This window comes from Rhinoderma darwinii, chromosome 8, assembly GCF_050947455.1.
Source record: "Rhinoderma darwinii isolate aRhiDar2 chromosome 8, aRhiDar2.hap1, whole genome shotgun sequence".
Classification (NCBI taxonomy): domain Eukaryota; kingdom Metazoa; phylum Chordata; class Amphibia; order Anura; family Rhinodermatidae; genus Rhinoderma; species Rhinoderma darwinii.
In genome coordinates this window covers 22,344,186-22,360,899 of record NC_134694.1, presented here as the reverse complement: position 1 = coordinate 22,360,899, position 16,714 = coordinate 22,344,186, and the positions used below count along the sequence as shown (strand labels likewise).

The following is a 16,714-nucleotide window of genomic DNA, read 5'->3' as shown; positions in this document are numbered from 1 at the left end:
TGATGTTGGTGTAGGGCATTCCAGAGGACTGGTTAAACACGAGAAAAATCTTGGAGATAGGAATGTGCGTTTCAGGTTATGGAGGATGTTAATCTAAGGTCGTTGGCAGAACATGGAGCACGGGTAGGGTGGTAGACCGAGATGAGGGAGGAGATGTAAGGAGGTGCAGCACGGTGGAGAGCTTTGTGGGCGAGACTAGTAAGTTTAAATTGTATTCTAACGAGAATGGGCAACCAGTGCAGTGACTGGCACAGGGTAGAGGCAATGATATAGTGGTTGGTTAGAAAGATGACCCTGGCTGCTGCATTCAGGATAGATTGGAGAGGGCAGAGTTGAGTGAGGGGAAGACCGATTAGTAATGAGTTACAGTAGTCAAGACGAGAGAGTGAATATAAATATACTAAACATAAAACAACTGCTTGACCCAGCAGCTATCAACGTCTTGCAATATAATTTCTTTAAATTTTAAAACATTCCAGAAATATGAAATCCAAAATTGCAATACAAAATGTAATGCTGGAGAAGGGGGCCAATTTACACAGGAGTAAGAGAATTGGAAATCCATAACAAAACAATGTAGTCCGAGGTTTTACAGTATTTCATTTATAATGTACCGTAGTTATAGAGGCTGTATACTTATGGTCACCCTCCGTTCTCACTCCCTAAGGTAAATTACTGGCCCTTGAACGGTCTTGCACCGGCTTTCCTGTAGTTTCCAAGTTAATAAACAAGAACTACTACATCTGTATGCTATCAATAATTTAAGGATTTACCAAAGCAGGACACAGCCCAAAATGAAAGCGGCTGAAAGAATACAATCTATTGGTTATGTAAGGGGTATTCCCATCTTATAAAGCGAAGGCATATCACTAAGACATGCCATCACATTATGATCAGTGGGGGTCAGACCTCCGGGACCCCACCGATCCCGAGAACGAAGGACTGCAGAACGGCTTTAGCACTGCAGCTCCTTTACTATTTTTCTCGTACAGGGGTACCCCGGCCACCCGCTGTGCAGGGAACTTTAGCAAAGTCCCATTTAAGGAAATGGGGCCAGTTGCAGATCCCTGCACAGCCAGGTGACCGGGAGAGCCGCTGTGCAGGGAAAATTTATGAAGGGACATCAGCTCTGCGAGCCCTTCAATCTCAGGACCGGTGAGGGTCTTCAAGGTCAGAACAAATGTATTGTGGCAGGTCAAGGAGACAAATGCTGCTTATCGCCCTCTCCCTTTGGCACAATCAGAGCATGCATGTTTATGGGGAAGTCGTGGTAGATGGCTAACATTTATCATGTGTGTACGGCCAGATTAAAGAGGTTTTCTAGGAATTAAACATTGATTGTTTATCATTAGCTTTCCTTAGGATAGCCCATTAATGTTTGATCGGTGGGGATTAGACCCCCTAGAAACCAACCGATCAGCAAAATGAAGGAGCCTCGTGCTACAGAAAGCTTGAATGGGAATGCGCTGCTGAAACAAGGGCAACGGTATATATGTACAAGCCACGGGGCCAGGGTCAACAATGAGGGGGCCTCATTCTGCTGATCGGTGGTAGAGAGGGCATAAAAATTTAAGCCCTGGAAAACCCCCTTTAAAAAATGACTCCTTTTCCTCCAACAAACTATTCAAATAGAAGTTAAACCTTGTGTTCTTGATCTACACCTACAGTGCTGTGAGAGTTTTTGCCCCTTCCCAATTTTTTAAGTTTGCATTTGTGTCGCACTTTGTTTCAGTTTAAACTACTTTTAATATTTCATTATGTTCAGCTCTACATGAAAAAGTAATTGCCCACTTTGCTATTAAATGAACTAGTTAACCAATTTCAATAGACATCTGCATTCAATTTGACTAGCCGGACCCAGGCATGATTTTTCCGGACCTGTTGAATCTAAACAACATCTTAAATAGATACCGTCTGGCAATGTGAAGCCGGCTAGGTGGTCTCAAAAAGAAGCAACATGATGCCACGTTCTAAAGAGACTCAAATACAGATGGGAAACAAGGTCATTGAAATCTAATCAGTCTGGAAAGGGATACAAAGCCATTGCGAAAGTCACTGGGACTCCAACAAACCACAGTGAAAGCCTTATCCACAAATGAAGAAACTTGGAACGTTGTGAACCATCCCGAGAGTCGTCGGCTTACCAAAATCTCACCCAGGGCGCAACGACAACTTATCCCAGAAGGTCAGAAAAGAGCCCAGGCGAATATATAAAGAACTGCAGGCCTCACTTGTCTCAGTTAAGGTAAATGCGTAAATGCACACAACTCCACAATAAGACAGACACTGGGCAAAAATGGAATCTAAGAAATTTGCAAAGTGCAAACAACTGCTGAGCAAAAAAAGAAAAAAGGCTAATCTCGCATCTGCTGAAGAAAATAAAATAAAATCTAGATGACTAGATGATCCCCCCCCCCCCCAGGCTATTGTCATCCTGCCAATTTTAGTTTTATCAATTATTTTTTCCCGGTTTAAGCTTTATCTGCATTTTCAGGATGCAGATACAGTGGAATCCAAAAGGTAGAGCAGGAAGCCGTAAGATCCCTGCTCCACCATTCACCGTATATCGCTGGACGTGAGGCAGTGAGGTAATCGCGCCTGCCTGTGCCGAGCTGCACAGACCAGAGGGCTCTCCTCCACTCATCATTGGAACGGGGTTAGGTGAGGTGTATATTATTATTTTAATCAGGCACTATTGGGGGCAGCTGTGGGGGTGTTATACAGCGTGGGGGCAGCTATGGGAGACTTTATACTGTGTGGGCTGCATACATGGGGCATTATACTGCGTGGAAGCTAGTATAACTCCCCTATAACTATGTAGAGACAGCTATGTGGGGAATTATTCTGTGTGGAGGGCAGTTATGGGGGGCATTATACTGTGTGGAGGGCAGTTATGGGGGCACTATACTGTGTGGGGAGAACTATGGGGGCAATATACTGTGTGGGGGCAGTGTCAGGGGGTATATCATATACAGTAGTATACAGCAGGCTCAGGGGATAAATATGAATTCAAAGGCGTAGCATGCAAATAGGGACATGGTATGCATAAGGGGTGGCCTAAAGAATCATAAATCGAGGTTGCATGTTCAATTAACCGTGATTTTGATTTAGGTCATAATTGCCTAGCCCTACTTTTGGGAAAATATTTTGTGGACGGAGGATTCAAAGGCAGTACTTTTTGGAAAACATGGGACTCGTTACATCTGGCCTAAAGCAGAAACTGCATTCCACCATAAGATCATGCCAGCAGTCAAACATGGTGTTGGTAGTGTGACGGTCTCGTGTTTTTTTGCTTCTGCAAAATCTGCATGACTTGTCATGGAAGCATGAATTCTGCGCTCTATCAGAAAATCTTTAAGTGGAATGTCCGCCTGTCAGTTCGTGACCTAAAGCTCAAGTGCAGTTGGGTTATGCAACCAGACAATGATCCGAAGCACTCAAGCAAGTCCACCTCTGAATGGCTCCGAAGAAACAAAATGAAGGGTTTTTTCCTGACTTGAATCCCATTGAGATGTTGTGTTAAGAACTAAAATTGGGCATTTTATGCTCTAAAACCGTCCAATGTAGCTGAATTAAAACAATTCTGCAAAGATGAGTGGCCAAAATTCCTTCGTAATTGATGTGACTCATCGCAAATTATCACAACCATTTAATTGCAGTTGTTACTGCCAGGGGTGGCACAACCAGTTATTAGGTTTAGGGGGCAATTACTTTTTCACATAGGAAATATAGGTTTTGTATAAATCTTTATCCTCAATAAATGGAATGATCATTTAAAAGTTGAATTTTTTGTTTACTAGTGATGTCTTGATCTTATACTAAAATTAGTTGGATAATCTTAACTGTTACAGAAAGGTCGCCAAGGGGAAGTAAGGAGCGCGCTCCATACTCGACGGGTGACTGCTGTGTTACACAGCCGACACTCACTCCAGCGGGCAGAATCAAAGTTCACTGATTCTGCCCATTTAACACCTTAAATGCCCCGGTCAATCGTGACCACGGCATTTAAATAATTAGACTCAGAGGGTTACCCCCTCAAACACGCCATTGCGGAGACCCTTGCAGTTATTAAGGATATTCCGGGGGGGGAAAGAGTCCCAGACCAAATGGATATACTGCCAAATTTTATAAAACATTGACAGACTGTTTGGCGTAGATAAAAAAGATAAAAAAGTTATGGCTCTCAGAACATGGCGACACAAAACATAAAAAAAAAAATAAGAAAAAGGGTAAAAAAAACAAAACAAATTTGGTATCGCCGTAATCGTATCAACCTGTAGAATAAGGTGCACATGTATTGATGTCGTAAAAACAAAACCCCCCCCCCAAAAAATGGATAAATCGCTGTTTTATACCCATTTCACCCCACAAATATTATTTCTCCAGCCTTCCAGTACAATAAATGGTGCCATGAAAAACGACAACTCGTCCCACAAAAAAAACAGATTAGCAAAAATGTAAGAAATTGGTTGAGGGGCAAATACTTTTTCACAGCACTGCATATGGCACTTTTGACTCATTTAGCGTCAGGGAATTATAAATAATATGACGACCACATCACCAAAAATGTTTTGTCGATTGAGAAGTCGCCTTTTGAAATATAAATAAACTCATGTTTGGTATTTACCCACGTACATCCAATAGAAAAAGGAAAAAAATAAAAAGGTTTGCAAATTTAGATAAAACAGCTTACAGTCTTCTCACAAGAATAACGAAGGGCTCATGAACATGGCCATGCCCGTGATCTCAATCCGCAAATACGGGCACAGCTGGCCGTGGACAGCCACCCGTATTTTTGGCCCGTACACAGTTTGGGCGCACGGACCGTAAAAAGCAAAAGATAGGATATGTCCCATCTTTTGCGGAGGCTTTCTACGGCCCCTACACCTTCCCGCAAACATAAGGGAAAGTGACAGTGGTCAATAAAACTAAATTGGTCCGTAAATTGGGGACCGCCATTATAGACCGCAATTACGGACAAATTCTATGGTTCTGTGCATGGTGCCTTACCAAGTGGCGCTGGAGAAAGTCTATACTAATGTGGTCAATCTGAAATCTTTCTCACCTGATTATTGCAGTTGCCAATGATGAGAGCATCAGCTAGCATCAACTGTCCCACGACCATGCCCTGCTCCAACACGGGTCCAGTCCCCTCCGCCAGTCGATTTGAAATTATTACAATGGTGTTGTCATCATTTAAAACCATCACAGGATCTGCCTGCCAATGGAGAGAAGCTGAATTAGGTGAAAAGTGCATCTTTATCACGTGGTAATACCCAACTGCTGAACACAGTCTGCCGTAAAAAAAAGAAGATCCATCAAATATTAAATATATTCACGTTGATATCTCAGGAGAGACGATCTGAAGGCCATGTGAAATGAAACCACTACGACCCAATCATGAGGGAATAATTGTAGAGCCTTGGAACTTTCCGACAGTTCATCAGCCTGTGCCGTCTACCACTTCATTATTTAGATTAAATGTAAATGAGATGCCATGCGGAAAGAATCGTCTCGGGAGGAAAACAAGGATTTTTCATGTACTGGATACGTTCTTTGAAGCTGGAATGAGGAAATGATCTGCAACTTTTACACTGTGGCTAATGCATAATGTATAACCTGGCTAATCTCTGTCTAAATATTGTATCTGAACCCCTAATAGTCAGCTATGAAAGAACAGCAAGCCCATACTAAACATTCTTCAGACTCAGACCACTGATGATAAAGGAGTCAATTCCCCATCGTTAGTTAATGGTTTTAAGCCTCGATAAGCGCCAGTTGCCACTTACACTGAATGAAGGGTCCTTCTCAAATAAAAATACCTTCCTCTTTTGGTGCCCTCGAAAGTACAGAACCCTAAATTTGAGGATTTACTTGTTAAAACTCGAGCCCTGCCCTGTAAAAAACATGATCCAGATCTTGCCTTGAAGCAAAGGTATCAATAACAGAATTAATTGCCACCCCATGACATAAAAAAAACCAATAACATTTCCTTGAGTTGACTTTCCCAGTTTAGTTATTAAAAATCCTAATCCGTTACATATGTTAAAGTAGCTGTCCAGTCAGGAGCTAAAAAATGATATGTAAGTCATTAGACATAGGTGATTGTTACCCGCTATTTATTTCCCAAAGTGCTTGCCGCTTGGCTGTCTTTTAGCTCCGCTCCATCAGGGCAGGGCTGTGATCTGGGACTACAGCTTAGCTCTAGTGCCTACAGGGAGTCTGAGGTAGTCACACATCCTGTCCTATCATTGGTTCAGGCTGCTGCTACCACTCCCCTACTGCAGCTCTGACTCTTCAGATTGGCTGCTGTGTATAAATGAGGTCAAAAGCTCACCTGGAAGTCTGTACATAGAGAGCGGATTTCCATTTCAGCAAGGGCAGAATGATTATAAACCAAAGACTACTAAGCCCCCAGTGAAAAAAAACAAAACAGATTATCGGGTAATAACTATACATAAACTGAGGCAACTGAGCCTTAGTAAGAGGGACCCTGGGGCGTACCTTTAAAATAACATGTGATACATTATTTGTAAAAGAGGAATGGTCTAAGACCAACTTGTGGCTGTTGGGGCATGCAGGGAGTTGTAGTTTGCCAACAGCTTGGCCGCCACAGATAGGAAACCACTGGTCTACCACTATGCTCCGTGTGTGGACATCTTAATTACAATGGTGATGACTGGATAGCGACTATTTCAGGCCCTTCATATATATATATATATATATATATATATATATATATATATCTAGGCTGTAGTTTAAAAATAGGAAATATACGAACCTCAATGAATGCGGCTACTTCTTGAAGTACAAGATTCCATTCCAGTTGGTCCTCTGTATTGAAACGATGCGTATAGTCCTCAATTTCATCTGACAGTTCCTAAGGTGTAAAAACCATTGAGACCACATGGTTCACAACAAAAATATAAAATGATCGATGTATGTGTACAAACATACATATCTATATACACAAGTAGTGTATTAAAATACAAAAACGTTCACTCCAGGATTCGTGAAGCCATTCCTCTAAACTACCGTGTCAGAAGCGCGCACAGCGTGCATAAGAATGACATACCCCAAGCAAAAGGACATGAACCACTAAAATGAAGAGTTCCGAGTCCATCAATTACCTTGACTAGGTCTTTAACAACATCCATTTTATTGAGTAAGAGGCAGACGACGATAAAGCGAGCATAGTACCGCAACTTCTTCACCACCAGTTCAGGTCTAAAAGATAATCACAAGTTGGCGTTATCCTAGGAGGTTTCTTTTCTTTTTGTGGCTGACATCATAAAGTACAACCCTACATATAACCCTTTACAATGAAGCACTCATTCATTACTTAGGTCATTAGAAGTTGCAGCAATTCACCTGAAGAACAGGTAAAAATAGTCATTCAACAGCATGTTGGTATATGTACACATTCATACTCTATACAATGTGGGGCCCCTAGGGGCCCTGCTATATACAAGCCTGAATATCAATATTCATTATGCCATGTTAGCTTATATTCATTGTGAAAAACAATTTTACATTAATAAAAATAAATGGAAACTTTCTAGAACCTAAATGTATTATTTCCGCATTCATTTAGCGTTTTTCTTTGGACTACGGTATATAAAATCGCATTACTGCAATATTAATCCTATCATGGTAATATAATATTGTGACAACCATTCTCCTGGGTGCTTTTTATAACCTCAACCACTTACCTATAATCTTAGAGTAAAACCAGTGTCACTCATCCATAATACAACTGCATTTTAGAGTCGGAGATTTAACGGCAGGGATCACGGTGGTGGGTTCAGTAGAACCGTGTGCGGTCTAGAAGATGCGGCCACATTACAGCCATGTGAAACCAGTTTATTAGGTTATGTCTATTCGTATTTACCAAAATGTAATACTGAAATGGGTCCCAAGTAGCAGAGATATGGCGAGTAGTTTGGTGGGTTCCTTACACTATTTGACCTGCCCTATGCCATGGAGGGAACAAGGTGATCAGTTTATTTTTTTCTGTTATAAAATAGCGGCTTTGCAGGGTTAATGAGTCCACATGGAAAGGTGAGCTATTTTGTGGTGTGATAGGATCTGTTGCTATGGTGCTGTACCTGTGGGGGGACATGGCCCAGAGCCAAGGTGATTTAGCCGCCTTGCAGCAGGTGTTCTCTTGGGCCCCTGGATTGCTTTACGTGCAGGCGTTGTGTTGCGGCGGTTGCCGCCATGGAGTGCTGCTTTTAATAGAGTAGGGACCCACTTTGCCGTGAAGTGGCAACTGGGCTTTTACAGTTTGATCAAAACGTTAACCAAGGACCTCATTCATTCTGTTGCTGATAAGCTAAATTGAGACGTGTGAAGTGTGTGTACAATCCAGGTTTTGATTCTCCCTTGTTGGATCAATGAGTTAAAATTGGATATATGTTTGGAGCTGCTATTTTTTTTATTTAGGGAAAGATCATAATAAGCGACCTCCTTGTTCCATCAATGCCACAGGTAAGGTCAGGAACGCCTAAAACTGCTCAACAATGTGAGCAACCCAAAAAATAGCTCCTCATATCTTAGCTTCCTGGACCACTGAGTGTGACATGGGGGAATAGAGGAAAAATGGGGTTAACTGTTAAAGGGAACCTGTCACCAGCATTTCACCTATTAAACCAGCAATACCTGGTGGTAGTGGGTAAAAAAATTATTTTTATGTTACCTATAATTATCTTTAGTCGGCTCTGTACCTCTAGTATTCAGATTTTTAGTGTTCAACTTCATTAGAAAAAAAGTCATATCTTCATTCCTCAAGCCTTTCCGAGTTAACCCCGGCTCTTTACTTTTAACGGCAGCTACTCGCCTGTTCTGTTCTGGTGCGCGTGCACAAAGGGACAGCATAGCGGTGCCTGCGCAGTAACTAGATTTGAGACCTGGATAAAGCAGGGAAGGGTGTCGGACAATACATGACCGGCATATGCTCGCTACCTCAGACGAGGTTTTCTCACTCAAGGTGGGCCAGTTTTCGGCGGTGGGCGGGCATAAGAAGAGGAACGAACGAGACTGACAGATTATTACATTAAAAGGCGCAAAATGTTTGCAGACTATTATTTGCGGTAGGAGGAGTTTAGGAGAGGGGATAACGCCAATTAACTTTTGACAGCAGCGGCCAGCGAGTGGCGAGTAGAGTTCAATAAGTGAAATGCTGGTGACAGGTTCCCTTTAAGTGCTTTTATTAGGCAGCCCTCACACATCATGAGAGAGGGAACGGGAAGCAACTGCAAGTCATTAATAGATATGGGACTGTTCACATCTGAATCTGAGGCCCCGTTATGGGCTTCAGCCTTCAGTCACACAATTCATTGTTTTTGCCGGACCAAATAGTACAGCATGCTGCTGGAAAAACAGTGTAAACCATGACCGGGACCCAACAGAACCCATTAAAGTCAATGGGTTCTGTTGGGTGCCATTGGTATTCGTCATGCAATCGATCCAATAACCGAGCAGAACGTCCTAACCAAGATCAACGATTAAGAGCCTCTGTCATAATGGAGAAGGTAAAAGAAACTTGTTAGCAGTATTGAGGCCTAAAAACGTCTCCTGGTAAGTCACCTAACTCAGGTTCCAAAAAAAAAAAAGAAGCAGAACCTGTGCTGAGAAAGGCTGGCCCCCACGGTCTTAAATGGTGCTCGCTTCCAGCTCCCCAGGCTCCTACTTGTGAAGAGAGCGATCCCAATGACATTATATTAAAAATGTGCTCATAGCGCGGTTCCCTAATCAAACTTTACTCCTAACTATTCCAAGCAGAACGGATAATGCTCGAATAAAAGCCTATCCATATATGATCGGATCAGTTATTCTCTTTATCAACAAATTATTTTACTTGGTTCACAAAAGGCATAAGAAAACAAATGGAAGCAGAATACAGCGAGTTTTACAGTAGACAATCTCCCTTCTCCATAGGATATAGGACTGTATTCCCAGGCTCCGGCCCTGTTCATAGTTTTTTTGCCTATGTTTTACATATAGGTCAGGATAAAGCTCCTGTAGTAGTTTATTTAGTCTGACGGATGCCTAACAGTGGCATCAGTCAAAGACTAATGCCATGGAGAGCTAGTGACGTATACGTTAAATGGGTACCATATTAGTCTATTGGTGACGGATGCCACTATTAGGCATCCGTTTAACGTATCCGTTGCCTCTAGACTAGAATGCCATCAGCTTAATGTATACTTCATGAAAGGCTATGGGCTTTTTAACCCCTTCCCCCTGCTGGCATTCTGGGCCCTAATGTCCAAGCCATTTTTTACATTTTTCCATTGTCACATTCGAAGAGCTGTAACTTTTTTATTTTTGCGTCGGCATAGCTGTATAAGGTCTTGTTTTTTGCGGGACGACTTGCAGTTTTTATTGGTACCATTTGAGAGTAGATGCGACTTTTTGATCACTTTTTTTCACATTTTTTTTAAGTCAGGATTAACAGAAAACAGCAATTTTTCCATTGTTTTTTATTTTATTTTTTACGGCGTTCACAGTGCGGGTTAAATAATGTAACAGCTTTATAGTCGGGGTCGTTACGGACGCGGCGATACCAAATATGTGTAACTTTTTTGCTTTATTGTAGTTTTTTTTAATAGTAAAGCATTTTGTAAGGGGAAAAAGTGGGTTTTTCATTTTTTTGTTTCACTTTTTTTTTTTTATTAACTTTATTAAACTTTTTTTACTTTTTTACTAGTCCCACTAGGGGACTTCCCTATCCTCCGATCGCTATTATAATACACTGCAATACTTTTGTATTGCAGTGTATTACTGACTGTCCGTTTAAAACGGACAGGCATCTGCTAGGTCATGCCTGCGGCATGATCTAGCAGGCATTCACTCCAGGCAGACCTGGGGGCCTTTATTAGACCCCCGGCTGCCATAGAAGACACAGACACTCGGCGATCGTATCGCCGGGTGTCAGTGAGATGAGAGGGAGCTCCCTCCCTCTCTCCAAAACCATTCAGATGCGGTGCCCGCTATTGTGCACCGCATCTGAAGGGTTAAACGGGTGAGATCGATACTAATATCGATCTCACCCGGCAGAGCAGGGACGCCCCCAGCCCTCTGGCAGCTGAGAGCAGGGAGATTTCACGGCTCCCTGCTCGGTTTACTTTATTCTACAGCAGCGCCGTAGAATGGCGGCGCTCTAGAATAAAGCCCACTAATGACCGCCGTAAAAAGGCTTATCGGCGGTCATTAAGGGGTTAATAACCTTTAACATTAAACCTATACCTGTGACGCATGCCAAACAGGAGAATACGTAACTCATAGGCTCCCGTGTAAAAATAAATAAATACTGTGCAGAACACTTTTTCACGGGATCTCTAATGGAGATCTATGAGCACATTTAGCGAAAATGTGATGTAAACAGAGCCTCGGCCATCCATATGCCCAACTGATGGATCAGACGTCAAAGATGTTTTATGAATAAGCTGGTAGGTCGACTTCCCATCAAATATCCAGCTTCCCCCACGCATTTGTACCTGTCGTGCAGAGTTATTCTCATGTCCATGAGACCCTCTGCAGTAATCTATCCTGACAACCAATGTCAGCAGCTTAAGGGCCGCCGACAGCAATGACTGAATGAGGCGAAACACTTCATACTTTTAAAAACGGACAAGTGGTATTTAAAGCAAAGTAAAGAGACGTGAAAAGGGGTGAGGCCCAAAACATGGTGAAAAAAACCAGTCAGCAACTTGACAAAACACAAGCTATGTAATAAAGATTTTGTAGTAGTGACGGGCATATTCACCATATAGATGTCCTTCATTGCTCTTGAGACTACTCATTATTAAACCCATGACGATAATAGTTTAATCATCTTTACAAACTGGTAATAAACGATCAGGGATATTTCCACAAAAGATATCACATATCCCATATACTGCAACGGCTAAAGACGCGCGCGCGCACACACAGCCAGATCTCCCCTTCTCCTCCTCAGGAGACCAGCCGGTTCCTGCAGCTAAATCAAAGGACCTTCGTTTTACGAATAGATGGGAATCCCACAGGTATCCTATAGATTGGTATTCTGAGGAGACATTTATGGCCTATTTAAACAGAGTTATCCGGGGTTCCTAAAATGTTATCCTAATGGCCGCAAATGACGTGAACAAAATAAGCCGTACTCGCCTAAGCTTTCCCCCGGGATTCCAGCGCTGATGCTCCTGCAGCCCTCCCGGTGATTGTGTACATGCAGGCAGCATGTGACCCCTGAGCCCTCTGATTGGCTAAACGGGAACATGCTACATGCATGTAAACAATCGCCAGGAAAAAAAAAAAAAACAAGCTTAGGCGGGTACGGCTTGTTTTGTTAATTCATGTAATTTTCAGCCATTTGGAAAAAAAAAAACAAACAGGACCCCGGAACCCTTTAAATAGAGAGGGGGAGGAGGCTTGATTGCACCCAAACTGTACTTATATATCTTAATATGTATTTATTTTTTTAATATTGAAATTTAGGTCTGAAGTTTGTGTAGAAGTAAAAAAAAAATTACATGAAGATTTTCACCTTCTGGAAAAATACTTCAAACAACCACCTCTAGAGGGCAATAACGGACGTGCTCTAAACGTTTCCAGATTGTAATAGGACATCGCAATATCTCCGGGTATGAAATTTATGTTGCGAAATTATATCAATAAAAGAAATCAATGTAGCAGATCAATGTAGATATAGATAAGCAGGGTTTTCATATCTTACCTATCCTCTTTGGTGACCTGGGAATAATAAGATCGCTGTCGAATTGCAGAGTAGAAAGAGAATGCTTCATTAAGGTAACTTGTCTCTGATGTACGAAGGCTGGAAGAGAAGCAAAGTTTATACTCGCCCTTACATATACAGGTCATTCACAAGGATTTAGAATATCTAAAAGTTAATTTATTTCAGTAATTCAATTCAAAAAGTGAAACTCTCATATTATATAGATTCATTACACACAGAGTGATCCATATCCTGCATTTTTTTTAATTTTTTTAATGTTGATGATTTTGGCTAACAGTTAATGAAACCCTAAAATGTAGCCTCGGAAAAATAGGATATTGGGTAAAAGTTGAAGATTGTAGCCTCATGGCGTCACACTCTAATTAGCTCATCACCACAAAACACCTGCAAAGGTTTCCTAAGTCTTTACAAGGACTCAGTGTCCAAAGTCCTGTTTTCAGATGAAAGTAAATTTTGCATTATATTTGGAAATCTCGGTCCCAGACTCTGGAGGAAGAGTGGAGAGGAGTCAATCCAAGTGTCTTGCGGTCCAGTGTGACGTTTCCACAGTCAGTGATGGTTTGGGGGCCGTGTCATCTGCTGGTGTTGGTCCACTGTGTTATATCAAGTCCAGAGTCAGCGCAGCGTCTAGCAGGAAATTTTCGAGCACTTCATGCTTCCCTCTGCTGACAAGCTTTATGGAGATGCTGATTTCATTTTCCATTAGGACTTGGCACCTGCCCACACTGCCAAAAATACCAATACCTGGTGTAATAACCACAGTATCACTGCGCTTGATTGGCCAGCAAACTCGCCTGACCTAAACACCATGGAGAATCTATAGGGTATTGTCAAGCGGAAGATGACACCAGAAGGCCGTAATCAAAGCAACCTGGGCTTCCATAACACCTCAGCAGTGCCACAGGCTGATCGCCTCCATGCCACGCCGCATTGATAACACCTCAGCAGTGCCACAGGCTGATCGCCTCCATGCCACGCCGCATTGATAACACCTCAGCAGTGCCACAGGCTGATCGCCTCCATGCCACGCCGCATTGATAACACCTCAGCAGTGCCACAGGCTGATCGCCTCCATGCCACGCCGCATTGATAACACCTCAGCAGTGCCACAGGCTGATCGCCTCCATGCCACGCCGCATTGAGAACACCTCAGCAGTGCCACAGGCTGATCGCCTCCATGCCACATTGATGCAGTAATTCATGCAATAGGAGCCCTGACCAAGTATTGAGGGCATATACTGGACATGCTTTTCATTAGGACAACATTTCAGTTTTAAAAATCATTTTGGAAATTGGGCTTATTTACTATTCTAATTTTCTGAGACACTAAATTTTGGGTTTTCATTAACGGTTACCATAATCATCAACATTAAAGGAAAAAAATGCTGTGTGTAATGAATCTGTCTGTTACTTTTTTAATTTAATTACTGAAATAAACTTTTTGATAATATTCTAATTCATTGAGAAGGGCCTGTAGGTGCATAACCCTAGTGCACATATTATGCATCATGTTCTGCAGTACATCAGTATATCTATTCTAAATCTGCCACTGCCGACAGCCATATATTGCAAAATCAAAATTACATACACGCGAGTTCTATTTGCACATTTATTTTTAAAAAAAACCCTTCCTTTGGCAGATGAAGGTAATGCAGTTTAGGCTCTATTCGCACTGCATTTAAGGTGAACGTTTGCGATACAAGTCAATAAAAGCTTCCAGTATATACGCTGAATGTGTCCATGTTTTTACTGTATTTAACTACACTTTCTATAAGGGAATCACGCAAAAGAATGAGTGACTTGTGCAACTGTATGGCACTGAAAACGTCCAGCCTGTTGGAGGCTGAATGAAAAAGTCCAAAGTGCCCATCTCCGTTCCAAACCAGAGCGAGTGCAGAGTTGGGCAAGTGATCTAATACGGACGATTTGTTATGTCTTTACTCTAAGGGAAGTGACACTTAAGCAACAAACAGCATTATGGGAGTTTTCACACCAACAATATTGGTATGTTGATCAATTTCTGATCGGTCAGATTTTAAAACATTTTACAGGGGCCAATAACCTGGCAAGCGAGCGTTCATTTGCTCGCTCATCTGCTGATCGCTGCCCTGTTTACAAAGGGCAATTATCGGGAATATGCGTTCTATGAACGCTCGTTTGCCCGATATTTGGCCAGTGTAAAAGCCTAAACCCTCTACTGCAAGAGTAACCAACATGGTGTCCCTTATTTTAATATTCAAAAGGATTACTTTAAATATATTTAAATAAACTTACTCCACATCAGTTGTAGGGCCTTAACGGAGTTCACAGTTTCGTCACTAGCCATAGATCATTAAAAGGGTTTTCTAAAATTAACAAAAAGGTTAAATATTGCTAAAACCGGAATATAACCCAAATTGTAATAAACCCTACTAAAGTAATTCTGTGCTATTCCAACCGACGGTACCCAGTTCATCCTGTTTTTCATATGCGATGATATGGCAGCCATGAGACGTCACGTGACTTCAGCAGAGACAACCTTATAACGGTGGGCCTCGTTTGACTGCTGTGATCACGTGACGTGACATCTTATGGATGTCACTATCACGTATGGTTGTTCAACAGGGCCAACTTGGAGGAAGAGTGCTTGAGGTGGAGGATTGATACAGAATTACTAAAAAGTATATTACAATTTGGTTTAGTTATTAAAGAGGCTCTATCACCACATAAGTGGCCTATCTTTTACATAATGTGATCGGCACGATTTTAGCTTTATGCTAATGACTTTCTTAATAGACAACTGGGCATTTACTTTTCACCAAGTGAACAACGCAGGATCACTATGTGCGGAGTAAATGAATGGAGAGAAGTGTATGATGCTGATTGGTCGCTGATTGGTCAGCGTCATACACTCCTCTGTACAACGCCCACTTGGTCAAAAAGTAAAAACACGCCCAGTTGTCTATTAAGAAAGTCATTAGCATAAAGCTAAAATAGGTCATAACTTGGTGAAAATAGATTGTTTTTCTAAATAAAAAAACACTACTGTAATCTACATTACAGCGCCGATCACATTATGTACAAGATAGGGCACTTATGTAGTGACAGAGCCTCTTTAAGATACAGGGAAACCCCTTTAATGACCCACATTTTTTTTTTTACAATTGCAAATATGTGTATGGTACTAAAAACACTATAAATCTGACCTGTCGATTTAACCTTTTTTGCAGTGGTTAGCGATAAGTGCTATGATTGTAGCGTTAACATAAACAGCAGATCTATAAGGTCTCCTATAGAGCAACGGAGGGGAGGCGCGGTATTCGGGGATATATACTTTACTTTGATTTTTTTCAGTAGTGTCATGTAAAAAGTGGTGGACTCAGAGAAAGCCTGTGAGTCCTGCTTCCCCCGCCCACAGAGAGTTGATTGACAGCTTTTCCTTTATGAAGGAGGGGAAGCAGAACTCTCAGGCTTCCTAGTCATTTCAAGGGAACGATCTATTCCTGTATGACCCCTTTACTGTCAAGTATTCTAAAAGCAAAACTTAAAAACGCCCGTAATTATAAGCCGTAATTATGGCCCCATAGACTATTGGCCACGGGTACCTTCCCGTATGCTTACGGGAAGGTGCCCATGCCATTGAAAAATATGGAACATGTCCTATTTCAGGCCGTAATAACGGCACGGGCAGGCCCATAGGGGTCCATGGGGCTCCCCTAATTACGGGTGGCTACGTGTGTGCACCCGTAATTACAGGAGCGTTGCTAAGCGACGTCAGGGGATAGTCACTGTCCAGGGTGCTGAAACAGTTAACTGATCGGGAGTAACTCTTACAGCACCCGGGACAGTGACTACCACTGGAGTTAATAGTATTAAAAGTTAACTTACCTGCTTCTTCCTCCAGCCCGGCCTCCCGGGATTACGTTTCATCACATGTGATCGATGCAGCCAATCACAGGCTGCAGCTGTCACATGGACTGCCGCGTCATCCAGGGA

General features: G+C 42.2%; 1 protein-coding gene across 3 annotated transcripts in view; it reads right to left on the bottom strand.

The window, feature by feature from the left end:
- The window catches only part of SCAI (suppressor of cancer cell invasion), a 118,712-nt gene that overhangs the window by 30,624 nt on the left and 71,374 nt on the right, over positions 1–16,714 (bottom strand). For all 3 annotated transcript variants that reach the window (XR_012850318.1, XM_075835494.1, XM_075835495.1), the window contains exons 5-8: positions 12,719–12,817; positions 7,131–7,227; positions 6,782–6,880; positions 5,066–5,218 (exon numbers count right to left, since the gene is read on the bottom strand). Coding sequence is in view for 2 of the 3 variants with exons in the window: in XM_075835494.1 (XP_075691609.1) it covers positions 5,066–5,218; positions 6,782–6,880; positions 7,131–7,227; positions 12,719–12,817 (448 nt within the window). In the remaining variant the exon portion in view is untranslated. The remainder of the gene's footprint in view (positions 1–5,065; positions 5,219–6,781; positions 6,881–7,130; positions 7,228–12,718; positions 12,818–16,714) is intronic.